This window comes from Triturus cristatus, chromosome 2_1, assembly GCF_964204655.1.
Source record: "Triturus cristatus chromosome 2_1, aTriCri1.1, whole genome shotgun sequence".
Lineage (NCBI taxonomy): Eukaryota > Metazoa > Chordata > Amphibia > Caudata > Salamandridae > Triturus > Triturus cristatus.
Genome location: NC_140581.1, coordinates 207469195 through 207489273, shown reverse-complemented (window position 1 = coordinate 207489273; position 20079 = coordinate 207469195). Strand labels below are relative to the sequence as shown.

The 20079-nt window shown below is 46.0% G+C and overlaps 1 protein-coding gene across 3 annotated transcripts in view; it reads left to right on the top strand.

The window, feature by feature from the left end:
- The window catches only part of MBD2 (methyl-CpG binding domain protein 2), a 276168-nt gene that overhangs the window by 202617 nt on the left and 53472 nt on the right, over positions 1–20079 (top strand). For all 3 annotated transcript variants that reach the window (XM_085629929.1, XM_085629916.1, XM_085629925.1), the window contains 2 exons: positions 2717–2807; positions 11149–11326. In XM_085629929.1, coding sequence (XP_085486055.1) covers positions 2717–2807; positions 11149–11326 — 269 coding nt within the window. The remainder of the gene's footprint in view (positions 1–2716; positions 2808–11148; positions 11327–20079) is intronic.

Sequence of the window (20079 nt, the reverse complement as noted above, 5' to 3'; positions counted from 1 at the left end):
CCCCCCTATCCCGGTCTAGGTAAACAATGACGTCTCACGATTCCCCTCTCAATGGTCAACAAAGTCTACCTTGGGTGTCTTCTACACCACAACTTCTCAGACTACTCTTCGAGCCTAAGAATCCCCAGGCTGCGCGTGCTCACAGCCTGATCTCACAATCACTCAACTCTCATTCCAACTCCGCAAGACATCACACAATCAAATCAACACTGCAATCTACAAAACACATCATCTTATTCATACTCACTCTACCACGAACTGCTGCTTTCCGCTGCACCGCTACTCTGTCAGTTTCCATCAGCTGCTGTCGTCTGCCGCTCACCATCCAATGGGACACCATCACTCGAATTCTATGGGCCTCTGTAATCTCTTATCTTGATCTAGATCTCCCCTCACTATCAGAGATAACCATCCTAATCTGCTACCAACTGATAAAGCCGGATTCTTATCTGTCTTACCATCACCAAGAATCCGCTCAGGTCGCCAGGATCTTTTTATCTGCTAAATAGTGTAGAGGGGCGGAATTCAAATGTCCACACATACAATCGAATCAAAATTTGATCTCTAAAAGACCACTGACTCCGAATCCTCAATTTTTAGGGGTTTATTACAAAGCCAAAAATAACTGCACGTACAAGCACCTCAGCACGAGGTTAAGAAAATAAATGGGCACTAATACAAAAAAGATTCTACGCAGGAGTCTCATTCGGAGAATAGTCAGTTCCAAAAGCATCAGGCAGGCAATAACAACTCCAATCTCGATGTTAGAAGTCATCAACCTAGAAAGAACGTCAGTAGTCTATCCCTACTCTATCTCTAAGGTGACATCCCTACTTAGCATTTTCCCAGGCAAAAAGATAAAAAAAGTGTCAGAAGTAAAGACTTCCTTAGAAGTACACTCACTTTGTCAGAGTTCATTCTAAGATGCTCCTTATCTCTTCCCACCTAAACCTCAACTGCACAACCCACGTGGCACTGTCCCTAATTGAAAATCCCAAAAACGTAGAACACGCCCTCCAGCACACCTCTTCAGCCAGGTCTTCTCCTAGTAGTTTTCCACTGAAACCTGACTCCCTTCCAACAACTGTTTACTCGTCCTTGGGTCCCAGGCACCTTCTCCACCAAAAGTATCATCCCTGCATTCCAGTATACTCCCATATTGGCTTCTCATGCCATCCCAACTCCTGAAACAAAGGGTTAGTTCTCTAATGAGCTAGGTGTCCTTGCACCTGCAACAGAAACATGGGAACGATTAACTTTCCACTTTTCTGAGATTTTCTAACATCGCTGAAACCCAAAGCCTTACCAAGGGAAACCATTTTCGGCCTACAATATTTAGCTAACATAAGAAATGAACAGGCCTCTCCCTTAAACGTATATGCGATCAGGCCGTTACACAATTTAAACACACATTTCAAGACTCACATTATAAGCATTGATTTCATTATACTTCATGTATGAGTAAGCAAACTACGCGTGCAGACCTTAATATGGTGCACGTTTAAACCTAATGCATCACATTATACGGGAACCAATCATTATGCGTTGTCTAAAATACATTTTCAATTAACCACTACATTGCACTTTATAAAATGACATGATTACATTTCTAATTCGTTCTAATATATGCTGCTTAGTTATACAATTCTAAGTCACACGTTAATATAAATCCACTAAATATATGGGTGCAGACTAACAGTGATTATGATGCACCCCTACAAATTTCAGAAATACATGGCGCTCTATCAAGGGTAATACCCAGAAACCGGTCCCAGGATGCTTGTTTCCGGTCCAGAGAGGACCTGGCTTGGCAGTTCGTTTTGGACTGTTCCATAAGGCACAGGATCAAGACTGATTTGCATATGGCTGGGTCTAAACTGGGGTGGCATGGTGAGCAAAAGAACGATGGATTGAACCCAGATCTCTTTACTGGGGGTGAATGTATGATTTATTTAGCATTCCGTCCATCATTTGTTTGCGTAGCACTTTTCACCTAAGTGAGATGGGTATGCCCAGACGTGGGTCCCTTGCTCACTGTGCCACTGGATTCAAGCTAGCCTGGCTGATGAAGGGTAATACCCAGAAACCGGTCCCAGGATGCTTCTTTCCGGTCCAAGGAGGACCTGGCTTGGCAGTTCGGTCTGGACTGTTCCCATGAGGCACAGGTTGAAGACTGATTTGCATATGGCTGGGTCTAAACTGGGGTGGCATGGTGAGCCTAAGAACGAAGGATTTAACCCAGATCTCTTGACTGGGGGTGAATGTATGATTTATTCAGCATTCCGTCCATTTGTTTGCGTAGCCCTTGTCAAATCAGGAAAAGCACTGTATCAATCAGCAGATGTATCCTGCATTTATATATTGCTTATAAAATGATATTCTGCAACAGTCATTCTTTAAGACATGCAGTCCCTCTAATTTAAAGTCACAATTTGTAACATTAAATCAAACCTGCAATATCCATAGCCTGAATCTCTCTGTAACACAAACATCTGGAATCTGCAAACTGGATGACACTTGATGGATGCCATGCTATGAAGGCAGTCTGATACCATGATCTTTTAGTTTTTCCACTGCTTGTCATTTATAGCTCAAACTTAAACCTTTACAGAAAATGTGGCCTCCTGTTGCACCCAACCTCAGCTTTGTTTTTATCAATGTTGTGTTTTTCCCCCTTATTTCACAGTAAATGTGATTTGTCTATATTCTCTCTCAGCTGTTTTGGGAGAAGAGACTACAAGGGTTGAGTGCATCCGATGTGACGGAACAGATTTTAAAGACTATGGAGTTACCGAAAGGTCTTCAAGGTAGGTCTTTTGAGCAGTATCCATCGGTTTTCATGAGACTGTGTATTGTTAATATTTTAAGTATACAAATAGAAAAACATAAGTTAGTAATAGATTTGTGATTTTTAAACTTTTTACAATTGTTACATGTAAGCATACACTGCAGGTAAAGAATGCAAGAGCATACATACAATCAGAGTGTATATTTAGTTTGGATTCACAGTAAGCACAATGGCATGGGAAGTTGAGTTTTATGTGTAGATGCCACCAGAAGTCAATCCTAAAGTCATTACTTGCGAGTTCTCACAATTTCCGTCTCCTGTAATCCTAACTAATCAATTAATGCATTGTTTATTATGCTCCTTTCGTATTGAAATTAATTATAATCATTAATGTAAACCTTTGTATATCCAAATAAGTATTCATAGTAATTTATATGAAACACTGAACATAAAAGAATATAGATAGCATATTCTCAATTAGCATCTATACATTGTTCTAACCCCCCTTCCCCAAAATGTACAACTTTAAATATGCAAAACTACTGTATAAGCACTCCAGAAACTGACGAACGCTGCCAGGGGCAAACACTCAGTGTCTTATGAACTGCTAATCAGAGGAATCTTTTTATTAGACCAAATAACTTAGTGTATGAATTCTGCAAAGCGAAAGCCGCAACAATTTATGATGTTAAACATCCTACAAAGCCCACCAGCCTTTTAATAACCACCATTAGCACGAGTGATTTTTATTTGCCGATTAAGTTAAACATGAACATTACATCACGTACTTTTCTATTCATGAAAATACACCCCGACCTCAAGCCAGAAGATGTTTGGGCATTTTCTTTCGGATTTAAGTGATTCCGCTTTTCAGTCTGTCCTGCAGAGATGCAATGCCTTCTGTTCATTACAGTGTGGTTTTGTACAGGCCTTTAAGGTAGCTCTCTCTCATCAAGGGAAACAATGTACTATTCAGACCTGACTCTTTGATCTAACTGTGAAGGCATGTATACATGCCTTATGGCAGACCGGTAGTCTGTCGGGCATCTTGCTGGATTTTTATTTCATTTTCCATTGTCCTGCACATCCAACACTTGTATGACGTGGTGCAAGTGTAACTTTAACCAAGGTTTTTATTTATTGTAGATTTCTTAGGCAGCATGTGGTCCACTTATGGGTGGTGCAACCCTCAGGTAGATTCTCCATATATTAAGCAGACTTTCAGAAACCTTTAAGTAAGCTTCCCCAGCCCCACACTGCCTCCCCTCAGTCTACTGCTAATGGCTTTACTTAAAAAGAGTCGGCTACTGTATTAAATGGATGCCGATAGGCGCATAATGTTGAATCTATGTAGATAGTGGTTGTCAATTAGGATCTTCCTTGAGGTTTGAGAATGCATCATTAGCCTCTTGAACTTGTAGGTATTGTAAAGTTGTCACACCCTTGCTCCTGGACTCTTGGCCTTGGGCTGTTGTACTGTTTTTGAGCCCACTGTTCGCCGGACCCGCTTCGCGGGTCCCGCTTCATTGGAATTGCCGCTGGGGAATCTGTGGAGAGGCTGTGCAGTCTGTGTTGTGCTGGGGCTCTTGGGCAGGGCTGCGAGCGTTTCTGCAGGGACTCCGTCTCCCAGGAGTCCCTGCCTGGCCGATTGAGAACACCTGGCCCGCTCTCCCTGTCAGCCCCGCCCCCTGCGCACAGAGTGTGTTAAAGAGCCTGCCTGCCTCTTACCTGCGGGATCCCTTGCTGATTTGAAGGTGCGTCTGACGGACCCTTGCTCCTGGACTCTTGGCCTTGGGCTGTTGTACTGTTTTTGAGCCCACTGTTCGCCGGACCCGCTTCATTGGAATTGCCGCTGGGGAATCTGTGGAGAGGCTGTGCAGTCTGTGTTGTGCTGGGGCTCTTGGGCAGGGCTGCGAGCGTTTCTGCAGGGACTCCGTCTCCCAGGAGTCCCTGCCTGGCCGATTGAGAACACCTGGCCCGCTCTCCCTGTCAGCCCCGCCCCCAGCGCACAGAGTGTGTTAAAGAGCCTGCCTGCCTCTTACCTGCGGGATCCCTTGCTGATTTGAAGGTGCGTCTGACGGACCCTTGCTCCTGGACTCTTAGCCTTGGGCTGTTGTACTGTTTTTGAGCCCACTGTTCGCCGGACCCGCTTCATTGGAATTGCCGCTGGGGAATCTGTGGAGAGGCTGTGCAGTCTGTGTTGTGCTGGGGCTCTTGGGCAGGGCTGCAAGCGTTTCTGCAGGGACTCCGTCTCCCAGGAGTCCCTGCCTGGCCGATTGAGAACACCTGGCCCGCTCTCCCTGTCAGCCCCGCCCCCTGCGCGTCACGTCTGATCTATAACAGTGGAGCTTACTTCCGCTGCGCGGGAGCGTCCCGGTAGAAGCCCGGGACAAGGGCGGGACCGTCTGTGGCCGTCAGGGGCTGAAGGAGGCTGGGCTGGGCCCGCTCTCTGACATAGCGCCCTCTGACCACTTGTTACAGTACGTTCCCTGTATCTAGAGACCTCTGGTGTTTGTTTATATAGTATTGTTCTTTTTAAAGCTCGTTGGCTGCAAAGTATGTCTTCTCCTTCAAATACCACTGCCCAGATCTCTACTCAGGCCGAGGTGGGGTCAGCCACTTTGGGTCCTCTAGACAAATACTTTAGTCGGGTAACCCTAGATATTGACAAAGAGATTGCTTTGGCGGAGAGGCGTGCCGAGCGTAGGTTATCTATTGAACTCCTTAAAATTCCTTTGGAGAAACGCCCACCTCAGGGTTTCCCGGCATTGGTTCCTCCCCTGTCATCCCTAACCCTGCCAGCTGTACTGGAAACGCCTTACGCCTTTCTCCCTTCACCAGAGTTGTTGGCTGGCTCGTCTGTGGGTCACGATGTGCCCATTTTGCCTTCTACCTCGTCCATTATACTAACTGGTTTACCTACAGGGCAGGTGACCACTGCCCAACCGAGTGTGTCAACTCACGTGGCTAAAACTAAACCAAGTAATAAAAGAAGTGCTGCCTAGAAGAAGTGCTATCTTCCTAAACATCCGAAAAAAATAAGGAAGGTTGGAATATGTCTACGCCCTTCCTGCGAGTCTATTAGGGCTGGCTCTGGTGGGGTTAAGATTGTCAGACGGAGTTGTTCCGGCTAGTCCTGTATCTAACACGAATGACCCCTCAGCGATGGTGGTGACTGAGACCTTATCTTCTGCTCCACCCCTGCTCCACGAGTTGGAGAGGCTGATGAGGTCTCTCTTGACTCCTATTGAGGAACGAGTTAAAAAATTGGCTGATCGGTTAGATCATTTCGAGCAGGCTACTCTAGATAACTTTTTTCCACCAAATCCCTAATCAAGTCCCACCCTAGGATGGGGGATAGTATCAATCTTCCGAAACCAAATGGTCAGGCAAATGGTGTGTCCATCGCTGAGCCTCCTCCCCCCGTAGTCAGCATTGCAAGTAGGCCTCAGTCGAAGGGACATATCCCCAAGACTAATTTAGATTTGTCGGACCGTCCAAGTAGTAATACCACTAAAAAAAACAAGCTGCCTGATACTGTGGCTATAGGTAATAAAGATGGCTCCAAAAGTGGCAATCTTGTATCTAATGGTTCCCAACCCTCACCAAGCATTTCAACACCTCGTCTTGGTGTTCCTGCTAGGGGTAACAATGACAGTTCCAAAACTAATAACACTGTATTGAATAGTTCCCAACTACCACCAAGTATTGCAACATCCGGTCCTGCTGCTCCTGCCATTATCCTGCCTAACACCCTCCCGATGAAGGCACCCCGTAGGATACCTCCTATGAATCTCACTCCAGATTCTTATCCTTTCGTGGCTGTCCTTACTAATGTACCACCTTTGTTGGCCGGGCAAAGAGAATCCTTCCAGATGCTAAAAAACAAGGTAATGCACTGGTTAAAGGTAAATAGACCACTGCCCGGGGAAGTGGACGGGCTGATTATTGGAGTGAGAAGGACAGACTGGATAGGTTGTACTCCTAAGCACTTGGGGGGGTGGGGGGGGGGAGGGAGGGAGAGTGTATAGTTGTTAATTTTCAAGATCCTAGGGTGGCACGTCTGATCACGAAGCAAAATTGGGGCACAAGCAGTGGTGGAATTGGTGTTGTTGATCTTACATTCTTTTATCCAAGACCAACAGGTGTTCAATTTGGTATGATCAGTGAACTAGGTTGCTATAACAAACTCCCCTCCCCAGGGTTTGTTCCTTTCACTGTACCCATACAACGGGGCAACTTTTATAATGGACCAACGTACAATCGTTTTGAAGTGATGAAAGATCCGGGGTGGGTTTATTGACCAAATTCCGATTATTCCACGAACAGTAGGGAAGGTATGACCCGTTGGGATATATGTGGGAAGCCTGTGTTAACTGTTTTGACTAAAAATGTGGAACCAAATGAAATGAGAACTGGTTGGGAGACTGTGATTTTGGAGGAAATATGTGGGGAGTGTATTTCAATTTCTGGGGACTCTGAAAATGAGGAACCAATTACACTTAGCACTGTTGGCACCCAGGAGGTTGATCACAACACTGAGGATACCACCCGAGAGAGGGAGGGATATGACGGAATCTTAACAAACGACTTTGGGATGTCCTGTGTAGGAGCAGTACCCATAGACTGCCCCAGTCTAGGGAAGTTTTTTTCATGGAACATCGCGGGGCTGAGTAGCAAGTTAATGTCCCAATACTGGATGGATTTCGTCAATGGCTTTGAAGTTTGTTTATTCCAGGAGACATGGGCTTGTGACCCTATATTTCTTCCTGGTTACTTAAATTTTTCAATCCCGGCCAGTAGAGGCGCTAGGGGTCGACCGATGGGAGGCCTTACAATCTGGATAAGGCGATGTCTTCAAATAACAATCAAAGTGGTGGATTTGGGTTGTAAGGACATCCAAATGCTAAGAATAGCCTCAGAAAAGTGGGGAGGGATAGATATATACAACATCTATGCCAGGAGCAGTACCACTGGGAGTTCACCCATTCTAGAGGCTTTGTCCACTTTTTTGGAATCGCAGTCCCTGGGTAACAAAGTTGTAGTAGCTGGTGACCTAAATAGGACTTTCGAACCATTGGATAGTTCGGATGATCCCCTAGGGCAAGAGGAGGATACGCAATGGGGTGTTCTGACTTTAAATCTGGCTCCTGTTAAGCGGTGGACGAAAGATATATTACAACTGAATGCCATTTGCCTGGAACATGGGTTGAGAGCCCTAAATGGGAGGACGAAGGGCGATAGGGAAGGTGCCTGTACATTCGACAATGGTCATAACCAAAGTCGGATAGACGATGTCCTTTGCAGCCTCAATTGTGGCAGTTGGTATGTGACATGAAAATCGAGGGTAGACTGGAAAGTGACCACAATCCCCTCTGTGTGACCCATATCTGGTGGATGGCCATATCAGGGAACCCTCAATTAAGTGACGGCCCAATGCCTATCATGGCTAATGACATGCGCAGACTTAACTGGCCGAGTGTATTGGCAAATGCAGAATCTATGGACTTTATAAGTTCCGAGGTGGATACTGCAATCGCTGCTATGGAGGCTGCAAACCCCGTAATCCCAGGTTCTAGGGAAATAACGGACATACACAATAAACTCTTTTCCCTTTTAAAACCGCATTTCTTGAGGTCCCGCAAGATAAATAGGAAACAACCACCCAAACCAGCTAGGTGGTCCAATCATCAGTGCAGGGAAGCCAGGCTAAGCTTGGGAAGAGCAATCAGGAATAGGGACAGGGCAGCGATTAGCGAGGCTAGGAAGCACTACAAGGTTAGCGTATCACTAGCAAAAAAAACATGGGACGAAAAGTATTGGGTAGAACTAAAGGAGGCCTCGGGGCTAAGGATTCCAGGTTATTTTGGAATATTGTCAAGTGGGGTAGAGGTGGAACTCCAAATAAACCCGACAATGTCGCTGAGGGTGCCTGGGTGGGTTATTTCAAACCCCAATATGCTGAGATTACCGAGTTTAAGGATGTGGAAATAATTTCAGCTGTATTCCCCACTGGGAATTTATTTTCCCTTAAAGAAACTGAAGTTGCAATATGCTCTGCCCAAGGGGGAAGGGCCCCGGGTCTAGATGGGATACCCTCTGATGTTTTTATAAACGATAAGGCGAGGTGGGCTAGGTATGTATTCCTTTTGGGAAATGCTATTGCGAAGGGAACGGCAGTCCCAGAGTTATGGAAGGGAGCAAATATTATACCCATATATAAAAAAGGGGATCGGTCCCTCCCGGCCAATTATAGGCCGATAAGTTTGATTGCCACTATCCAAAAAGTGGTAGGGAGAATGGTGGTAAATCGACTAATGGACTGGGTAGATGAGAACTACGCCCTGTCCCCTTATCAGGCTGGTTTTCGGCGGGCTACAAGCACAGTCGACCAGGTGTTTCGCTTTGCTCTGCTGCAGTGGGGGACGGTGGTGCTCGGCGAGGGCAGCCTGTATGTTGCCTTTGTTGACTTGCGGGCTGCCTTCGACCTGGTACCGAGGAGAAAGCTCTGGGCAGTTCTGAGCGAAATAGGCCTTCCGGCTGAGTTACTCACTCTGATAATGAGGCTGCATGAGTGTAATTTCGCCAAAGTTCAGTGGGGTATGAATGGTGAATCATCTGCCGACTTTCCGATTGAACGCGGAGTACGACAGGGGTGCGCTATGGCCCCCCTGCTTTTTTCTCTATTTATTAACGGAATTGTGGCTCGGATGCCAGTGTCGATGCACCCTCGTTGGCGGGCCTCAGGGTTCCGATCCTGATGTTCGCCGACGATACGCTGATTTTGTCTAAAACACCGGCTGGCTTGCAGCGAGCTTTAAACATCTTCGATCTTTTCTGTGGGGAACATGGCCTGGAAGTTAACGTGGGCAAGACTAAGCTGATGGCCTTCTCATCAAAACGTAGACCCCGGCCTAAAATACTTCTGAACAACTGTGAGCTTGAGGTGGTTACTGTATTTACCTACCTTGGGGTGCAGATAGCAAACAATCTAAAATGGTCTCAACATATAGAAAAGGCGGTCCTGAGGCATCAACAGATTTCGGGGGCACTTCGGGTGGAACACAAAGTCTAAATCAAAGCCTATAAAACCAGTCCTGGCAGTATATGATGCCAAGGCTATTGGGTCTGCCCTATATGGGGCTGAGCTGTGGGGTTTCGAGAGGCTTCTCCCCTTGCAAATATCGGAGAATAGGTTCCTTAGGGGAATCACGGGTCTCCCTCAGAGTACACCATTAATCCCGCTTGGTCTTGATTTAGGGAGAAGATCAGTTAGTGACCGAGCGCGATTGCGCCCGATTCTCTATTGGAGACGCCTCTGGACTATCCCAGAGATATGGCATTATGCAGAGGGGTTCCTTGCCATAATTAAAGCTGACACCTTTCATAAAATAGTCTGGTTAAAAAATCTTAGGACTGCTCTAGGTGACCTCGGCCTCTCCAATCTATGGGATAATCCATCTGGGGAACCCTTTCCAAGTAAAAACATAATTAAAAGCTTATATTGGGACTGGATAGATGGCAGACTCTGGAGTAGAACGAGATCAGACACAATGGCGGGGCATTTCTTAGAAATCAAACTGTGTCCTGTATTGGAACTATACTGGGACAGTATTACTAACCCAGGGGATAGGAAGCTTTTCTTCCAGTTAAGATCAGGTGCCCTTCCTCTGAGATCACTGACGGGTAGGTGGAGGAGTTCAACCACCTCGTGCTGCCCGGTTTGTGGTGCAACTGAGGAAAATATAGGTCACTTTCTATTCCTGTGTAAAGCTTATGCCACCCCGAGAAGAGTTTGGTTAGCTCCTGTTTGTAGACATCTAGGGACAACCAGGGGTGTTGAGGCGCTACGAATTATTTGCACCACCACTGATATGCCTATTGTTCTGGGTACAGCAAAGTATCTGGGGTGGGCATGGTCCATTAGACGGAGGGCAATTTCTATTAATGTAATATAACTGGGGTAACAAGTAATCTCTGTGTAAATGTACACCAAAGATTTTTATTGTTTATGTATGCACAACTGTTTTAACAGTATGTATAAATAGGAACATTTTTAATGTGATGTATTTTAAATGTATGTTTGTGCTTTTATGAGTATATTCCTCGAATAAAGCTTTGAATACGATACGTAAATATACTTTCACACTGTTACTAGGTACTGGGTTGGTGATGTGCAAATACATCAGTTCCCGTTTCATTTTTTCAGCTTCCTTGTGCTGTGGAGTGGCGGTTACTAGTCGTACCAAATTGAGTTTGTCATACTTATATTTTGTGATTCAGTTTTATTGCAAATAGTTAATAAGTTTAATCATCCCAGAAGGCAGAAATAACTAATGTGTTTTTAAATTTGTTTGTAGGGGTGGGCCCTGGTAACAACGAAGAGACTCTCCTCTCTGCTATTGCCAGCGCTTTACATACCAGTTCTGCACCCATCACAGGGCAACTTTCTGCTGCAGTGGAAAAGAACCCAGCTGTGTGGCTTAACACAACTCAACCACTTTGCAAAGCGTTCCTTGTAACAGATGAGGATATTAGGTGAGAAAATTTAAATATATATTTTTTTAAATTCGATAACATGGTTTTAAAAACTTATGTATAACAAATAACATACAGTAAGCAAATGTGAATTAACATATTTTAAACCATATTCTCTTACAGGATGCAGTCTTTGGATAATGTTTTGAATAAATACGAATAGCTAACTGTTGGACTTGGCCCTTCTGGCAAGTTCACCTCTAGCACTTTTTGCAGTATTCTAGCTTTTTTCCTATGTTGTACTAGTGGTTTTAGGCCTCTAGGCGCTTTCACACTGTGTCCCAGTGGAAAGCGCGTGCGCTCTGGGTATGGTTTGGTGAGGCTGACCTGCCCTCCCATAGGAATGCATGGGGGAATGTATGTGTCCCTGGTAGTTCCTGATGCGTGGGGAGTGCAGGTGCGAGTTTGGTATGTACGGACTCGTGTGCTAAAATGCTGCGCGATGATGTGTGCGGCGTGCATGTATCTAGTGTGGAAGTGCCACTTCTAGAAGTGGACACTTCTGTGTGCAGTGTGAAATGAGTGCCTTGTCTGGCGATTGGCTGGCTGAGGTCATGTGACGGGCTAGGGAATCCCCAGAGTCAGGAGGAGTCACCCAGTGGTGAATAGGGAGATCAGCAGCCAGATGGGTGGGAGGAGTACACCTAGGACCTGAATAGGGCTGGGCTTTCCCCACACAATGCTGGCTCCGCCCCCTGTGGTGCGACTGATGACCCTGGCCTGTTCTGTGAATAGGGAGAGGAGCTGAGCAAAACAAAGTGCTCAGGAACCAGTTGTATCTGGTTCGCCCCTTCCCTGCACCTTTGAGACAAAGGGATTTGGTGTATAAAAGAGGGGCTGTGACCCCATGAAAATGTTCTTGTTCTGACTTGAATCTGCCAGGGGCGCGCTGCTGCTGGGGCCCAGGGGAAGGCTTTCCTCCCTGGGCCCTGCCCAGCCCCTGGATGCCTAATGGACTTTGTGGGACCTTTTTTCTGTTTCCTGGATCTCTCAAGGACTTTCTGCTGGTCCTGAACATAGCGCCTGGAGAGCGCTTTATCCTAATTTCCCCCAGAGAGAGGAGCTGGGGCTGTGCAGCGTTGCGCTGCTGAGAGCAGGAGAGAGGGAATCCCCAGCGTAGGGATTCCCCCATGATGCGTGCTTTCGCGGGTGCCCACCCCGCTTATTTGGTCGTTAATAGCGGGAGCCTACTCCGCTTTATGTTGTTAAGTATATGCAGGTGCCCACCCTGCGTCTTCGTCTCGACTTCCTAATTCATGCGGGTGCCCACCCCGCGACTTTGCCCGTGATCGATGCGGGAGCCCACCCCGCTTATGTCCGCTTCATCTTTATTTTACGTTGCGGGTGCCCACCCCGCGATTTGCCTGTTGGAAGTCACCGCTGCGGCCCGAGTCGCGGCAAAACCGGAAGTCAGGCAGGCCCGCCCGTGACGTGGGCGGGGCCTGCAGCCAAGCCGGAAGAGGCCGGCTTGAGTTCGCGGGGCTCCCATGCTCGAGGGAGAGCCCCGCGTCGCACAGACAGCGAAGGAGAGAGTTTCCCCCGATGTGGAAAGCCCGAGGGAGAACGGGAGCCCACCCCGCCTCCCAGAGACGGAAGAGGGAAGCCCCGCATCTAGCAGCTGCGAGACTTTAGTCCCGGGTCCCAATAGGAGGCCCGGGTGAAGGAGAGAGGTGACCGGAGCAAGCTGCCGATCCCAGAGGAGATCCAGAACGGGTTTCTAACACTAACCATAACGTTTTGCTGATTATCTCTTCGGTTTACAAAAGGACGTCACTCAGTAGATATTAAGCGTCATCAATTCTGTGTAAATTAATTTTTTATAACCTCTATATTAAGGTAAATTAATGAAGTGCGTTTTAAAGAGTACAATTTATTATAAACCTAATGTGCATGTTATAAAGTGAATTGTTAATTCGGGAAGGGGGTCTCTTACCAACTTGATAAACATACTCCGGTTTAGTCTCCGCCCCCTGTAGCTATGACCCAAACAGTAGCAAATCTCCCCATAAAATTTGTTAAGTGTAACCAGCTATTTTAACGTCAAGAAAACACACTCACTAATACTCCAAGTGGGTCACCATTTTGAAAGTCCGAATCCTCCAGGGTATTTTGAACTCTTAATACGTTAGCGTCTAGCTCCGATTAATTTGTCAGTTTTGGCACCAAAAGCTGTGATTGGGGCAAACCTGCATTTCATAGCTGCTAGGGTCGCTTCGCTGCTGGTATAGATTTTATTCTCAAAATACTCTGGTGGGCAAAGCTGGAAGCTATAGCTGGCTCTCCCTATACCATCAAGTTTAAATGAGGACACCCCCTTGTGCCTGGACCCAAGAAACTGGCTGCTGGGACTGGAACCAGAAAGTCTAGGAGGACCTAGTGAGAGAATGGGAGCAGATCCTGTCAGCAACAGATTGCATTTACTAGTAAAAAGATGTAGGGTGGAGGCTGTCCTTTGTTGTGCCAACTACTCCAGGTCCATCTGACCCCAAGGTGGCTTATCCTTGTTAAGAGGCTACCCCCTGCAGCCCCAGTGCCTTCCTGCACATAAGGCCAAGCTAACTCCAGCTAGGCATGTGTATTGGACCTCTGGAGATGAAATGAATGGCATCTGGCTCTTCAAGAATGCAATATTCTGCCCGCTCCCAAGATGGCTGAATCCCTCTCTGGGTTTTGTTCTTGGTAGTCCACCTTAGAGGGTGGCTAGCTGGGAGTTGCACGCCCATGGGTAAACTGGTTTGCTAACTGTTACTCTTCTATATCCCCGATGCCAACCTGTCTTCTAGAACAAAATAGGATCACCTCTTCTGTGTGTCCACCATTTGTCTTTCAAAGGCGGTTTCCCATTTGAAGATTGCCTTTTGGGCTCACACACTGTTTGGACATCTGGCCAGGGAGAGGTAACACCTCTTCCAACAGGAGGCACTTTATGTCACTTCCTGAGAGTCCTTCACCCCTCCCTTGAGGAGGGTAGAAGGCTGTCTCATGCCAGCAACCTTAAACAGGCACTGGTAAACTCTGGCAACAGAGTGGGAACTTTCTAATGTTGCCATTTACTTAAATGTTGCATCAAATTCGACCTGGGCATCAAGTCTGGTTTAATGTTACTATTCTTTTGATACCTTGAAGGTATCAACTTTAGTAGTCCAGTCCAGAAGTTAGCACAGCAGAGATGTCAGCGTGTAATCCTGTACTTAGCAATGGGGCGACTAGCCTTTTTACAGCAAAAACATTTTGGGTCATTTACTGTTGGGGCATATAAAAATAAGTCCTACTTTTTAATACACAGCATCCTGCCTTGAGCGCGATAGGCCTACCTTAGAGGTGAATTATAAATATCAAAAAGGAAGGCCTGGACTTTGTCATTACTTTAATTAGAGCAGTTTTAGAACTGCTGCCTCAACGTTGCGGTCAGCCAGCAGTGGGCAGCACTTTGAGTCTTGCTTTGCTCCATCACATTCTCTGTGACACTAAGTGATGCAGTCCACGTGGTACACTTTAACTTACAGGCCCTGGGTACTGTAGTGTATTGTATTACAGCATTTATATAGCGCTTAACACCCCTGTGTGGGGCACTGAAGCACTTGCCTACACAAGTTGCATGTTACAGTATGTAGGGTGTGTGGTTGGAAGGAAGTTGCTTTTGTTTTGATCCTATGTGGGAAGTGTTTCCATGTCGTGCATGATGACCACAAGTTGCGGTTATTATGTTATGGAATGCAGCATGTGGCAGTGTGTTGGATGATGGAGTGTAAGAGACATGGGCACAGTTTTATGGTTTACAATGTGCTGTTGACTTTAAACAGCTCTACAGGTCCCGTTATGTTATTTCATACGGAATATTCTGCTTAGCTGGATACTGCACTTTTTTGCAAAGAGCAAAGTGACATAAGATTCACAGAACTTTCAGATGGCGAATGGCTTACATTGTGAATTCGCTATTCCATCAGAATACAGCCCCAGTTATATATGCATGGATGATGGATTACTGACACCAAGGGGTACTTTCTACAAGTGCCATGGTAATATGTGATCACTGCGCAAACACCTGGTTGCATAGGGATCTCAATTGTAAGGGCTGCAATGTATATTTGACTAGGTAATTACCAGGTACAAAGAAGTTTACACTCTTCATTAGTTTCAGCATGTCAAACCAACAGGAGTTTAGTGAGCACAGGGCTCACTATTTACTGAGACATACAGATTGTGGTGCAACAATCCTTAATCTGCCTGCTATCCCCCAATATAGGAACAATACTTGTAGTGCATGCTATTTATCACACCTAATAAACTCTGAACCGCAAGGTGTTGGATTGTATAGGGTGACTTAAACCGCACCCATCTTGCTAGAGAACTTGTAAGCAGGCCCATAGTATTGCTAACAAACAATGCAGCGAACGAGGATTAAGAGTCTTTTCCATAACACATAGGTTCCAGGTACCTCCCAGAGGCTTTCTATCACCTTGTACCATTTACTAGGGACTTGTAAGTTATTTAACTTATGCTAATTGTGGGCAAGCCAGTCAAACTATACCTGGAATTGAGGTCTAGTTGGCCGACCTCAGTGCAGTCAGAGTCGAACAACTAGCAGCAGCAGTCCAGGATGATTGCTCAAAAAGAGTTATTACCCTACATCAACACTTTGCTTAAGTTTTTGTTTTTATTTTAACATCTAACCCAGGTTGTGCATCTCCTTACAATACAGCTACTCCCAGTGTATATTGGACACCCCAGAAACACCGTAAAACTACATCTAAACGATAAGTTATTGGAGGTGTGCTAAGGCTAATTTGTGAAGTGTGGATATGTTTATTGAATGGCACTAGGATTATGCTGGTTGATAGAGATTGTCTGATTGAAGACAATTCTGAAAGAAAATCTTCTGGAGACTCGTCAATTCTACTCCTAAATTTCATCTCCCCAGCAAAACCTTGAGCACATTTTGAGTTCCCTGGATAGCAGAGTTTCTAGTGATCTCCAAATGATTTATTGTTTGAAACTGGATATTTACCAGGATGCAGTATACAACTGACTTGACAAAGCAGACCTGACATATCCCATATCACTCCCCTTTTTGGCACCAGCCTTGCTAGCTCTTGGGCACCAACCAGCAGCCAGTGCCCACTGTCCCCCACCCCCCATGTCCACCTACAATATGATGCACTTTGGTGTATCCACTAATACTTGTTAAGTCCACACCGACCTGTTCTTGGAGGATGCAGTGGGAAATACTGATAAACTTGTCTGCCCCATTAACTGTGGGTGCAAAAAGCAAGTTTTCTTAGGTTGTAAGGACGCAAGATCTTGACCATTGTTGAAGCGGTTTCCTCATTGATTCTCTGTTTTTCTGTTTGTGATTGGCGTATGTTGCAATAACTTTCAGCTGTTGATGGATGAGATGGGGATCTAACTGTTCACCCCCTAAACTCCTTGCAGTATTAGGCGTGTTGAATGTGTTTCAATCCTGAGTGCAATGTGTTAAGTTATATTATACATATTAATGTTGATTATACAATGTGAGTAGCATAAAATATACTTACTCTTTTTTTGTGTTTATTTACATATGCTTCCTCAGATTTATATTAATCCATTCCATTACCCATTTATTAGTTAATATTCTGTATTTTCCATCCTCTTTGTCCCTCCCACTTTTAATAATTAAACGTATATTGCTGTGTGCAGAGATTGATCCGCTCACGCCAGAGAACTTTGTGCATAAGAGACAGGGTGGGCATGGATTGGGATCTGGACCCGTAGGGTAGTGAATAGCATCTGTGAGTATGTTCAGTATTCCTGTCGGAGTTACTCTAAAATGCTTTCGTGAATAGTTCCCATTGTCTTTTTCAGGATCATCCTCGTGCTCACAATCAACTAGCTATTGCAAGACTGTATATAACTCTGTTACATTTTTACCAGAGATAAATTCGTTGATTATATTTTTTCATTTGACTTTTGTCCTTCTTTTTTTGAAAACATGTTATTAATCGATTGCACAGGTGTTGCAGGACCCTGAATATCAGGGTCGATAGCAGATTCACATTGTAGCATAGCTCTATAGCAATCTATTTGTACATGTGTCATGCAAATAACTTGAATAAGAACAACCCCCCCCCCCCCGAACTCCCCCCACCCCATCCCCAGCGTTGCACCACATCCATGGATTCCCCAACACAGCCCCAACATCCCACCGCCGCATCCCATTGTGGTAGGCTAAGTCCCCCGGACCTCCCGTCTTGCCCAGCGCCCCCCCTTCTCGACCAGGCTTCTTACATAGCTTCATAATTAATCCTCGTCTTCCACTGGTGGCTCTAGCCACAGCCCCCAGTAATCCGCCCACCGTTTCCATATTTTATAATGTTTGCGTGGACATCCTCGGGCTACATATATGGGTTGTTCCAGCCCCATACAAAAATCTAGGCCGTTTTTCCATGCAGTGATCGATGGAGCCCTAGGCGCCTTCCATGCCTGGGCGATATCCCGCTTTGCCAGCGTAAGGCCCAGCCGTAGCAAGTGCCGCTTATATTTATTGACTTTTGTCCTTCTGTGTATAAAGTGTTCTTCAGTATATAATAGCATCCCTGGAAAAACATTCCCTTCATTTCAACTGCTAAGCTTAACCTTAACCTTAAAAACACCTGCTTTAAACTAGACATTGACTGCTCACCCACATCAACCTGCAGAGATGTGCAGACTTGGGAGGTCCACTTTCCATCACTGACTGAGTACCCATTGTCCTGGTTAGTAGTTAACACCTGCACATTTGAAAGGTTGTCAGCCTGCCTTGATCCCTCGTAAATAACTATACCAGGCGGATTCCGCAGCTGCACCGAGACAGACTTCTCGCCTCGTCTCTTCATCAATTCATCGCTAGTGCCGTCGACTGACTGGGGCACGCGTGGCGATGTCACCCTGCTGACCGTGATGCTGGTCAAATATTGCTTTCCTCCGGCCAGTCAGTCTCTCTTCACCCAAGCGGCGTTTTCATGACTGAAAATCAACCTTTCATTTGCTTAGCTGCAGGGTAAAAACATATTATTTAAATGTGTTGTCTATTGGGCGTTGGTACACAGACCACTAGTAGCTCCCATCAGCTTAGGAGTCTTGTGTATTTTTTCATGAATGACCGTGTAGTGTTAGGTTTATTTCTTAATCTAGACAGCGTCTTTCATGCTTGATTTCTTAACTTGTTGAGCAATCTGCATATTTGCAGTCTGTTTTGAATTCTCCCTGTTTTAGTGTAGGTGAGTGAGGCAGGTACGTTGTATAAACCGGCGATTAGACGCCTACACCCTTTGTGAGCGTTCGCCTCCCCTCTGTCTGGGATTTGTAACGGTCCAGCAGTTTGCTCTTTGTCTTGCGGACAGATACTCTCAAGATGTCGGTTACAGTTTGCCTCAATTTGAAATCCTGCCAAGTAGGTTTACGTTTGCAAACTGGAGAACGCTGGTCCGCAGGCTGGAATGTCTGCGGGCAGCTTACAACCTGTGAGATCTGTAGTCTCTGGCAGCCAGCATGTCTGATTTTGGTGGCTAGACCGTTTCTTCGCCTTCAGATTTAACAGCTTATCTCAGTTATCCTATGTATATTTAGTACTCGTGAATTCCTGGGTGGCAGCGGTGCGCATCTGGGCTTGCATTAGGTGGCTCTGTTGCTGAATTTCAATGTGCACGGTCGTCTAAGGAGCGCATTTCAGACCCTCTTTCGTGCGTGCTCACGGTGCCTTTTAGGAAACACAGTGCTTTTTAGGAAAGGGTTTCACGCCCAGCTTTGAGGCACGCACAGCTGATTCCCAGTTTAGAATCGATTGCATTGTATTTGGGATGCATGTTACTCCGGTGTCATTTCAGCCCGTTTTCTTCCCATTGCAGATTCAGGTGGCTTTGGTTCCCGGTGCAGGTTTAGTCATATTATACGCTCACTTCAATTCTGCGCTTTTTGCACATTCTTCCGAGACACGACACAGCTCTCAGTGCTGAAAAGCTGCATTTTTGGGCCAAGTAGCCGCAGAGAAGCCACTCTTCCGCGGAGCAGCAGGTCCTGGGTTGGGTACAGGGTGTCTGCAAATCTCGCAGCAGGGTTGCACTTCACGCGGTATAATTGTTTCTGGGAAGTGTGGGCTGGGGCGTGAGGGTCGGGGAAGGGACGTTGACACGCAGCAGATAGATTTTGAACTTGGGAAAGAGCCTCTCCAGCAGGGCAAAAGTCCTAACATGCATTAAAAATGCAATAGGTCTTGCCTTTCATTAAGTTAAAGCCATTTGCTTTGCTATACAATAGCTTTAACTTGAGCAAAGGCGAGAACTATTGCATTTTCAATGCTTGTTTGTTTGTAGGGCGTCAACTTTCCTCACCATTTGGTACTTATTCCAGCCAATTCTGACATCAGACACCCTCCCTGGTAGCCTCCATGGGTTGGCGCCATCTTCACTTCCCCGCATTTGGGTCTGGAAGCATCTATGAAGGCTCTCCAATCATTGAAAGAAGAATAATAATACAATGAAGGTTTGTCAAAAGCAAAGTCGAATATCCAGAGGTGAAAGCATTGATGCTGGAGAGAGGTCTTGTTCGGTGGGTGGGGTTGGGGGGAACCCAGCATTTTTCAACTTGGATTGGAGTGCGAAAGAGGGCCAAAGAATGCATGGGGAATGGGCCCCCGGCTCAGAGTGACATGGAGAACACACCTTTCCGTTTCTGCCTGAAGTGTTAACACAAGTTTGCCCAAAAGGACAATCACCGGGTGTGCAATCTTTATCTAC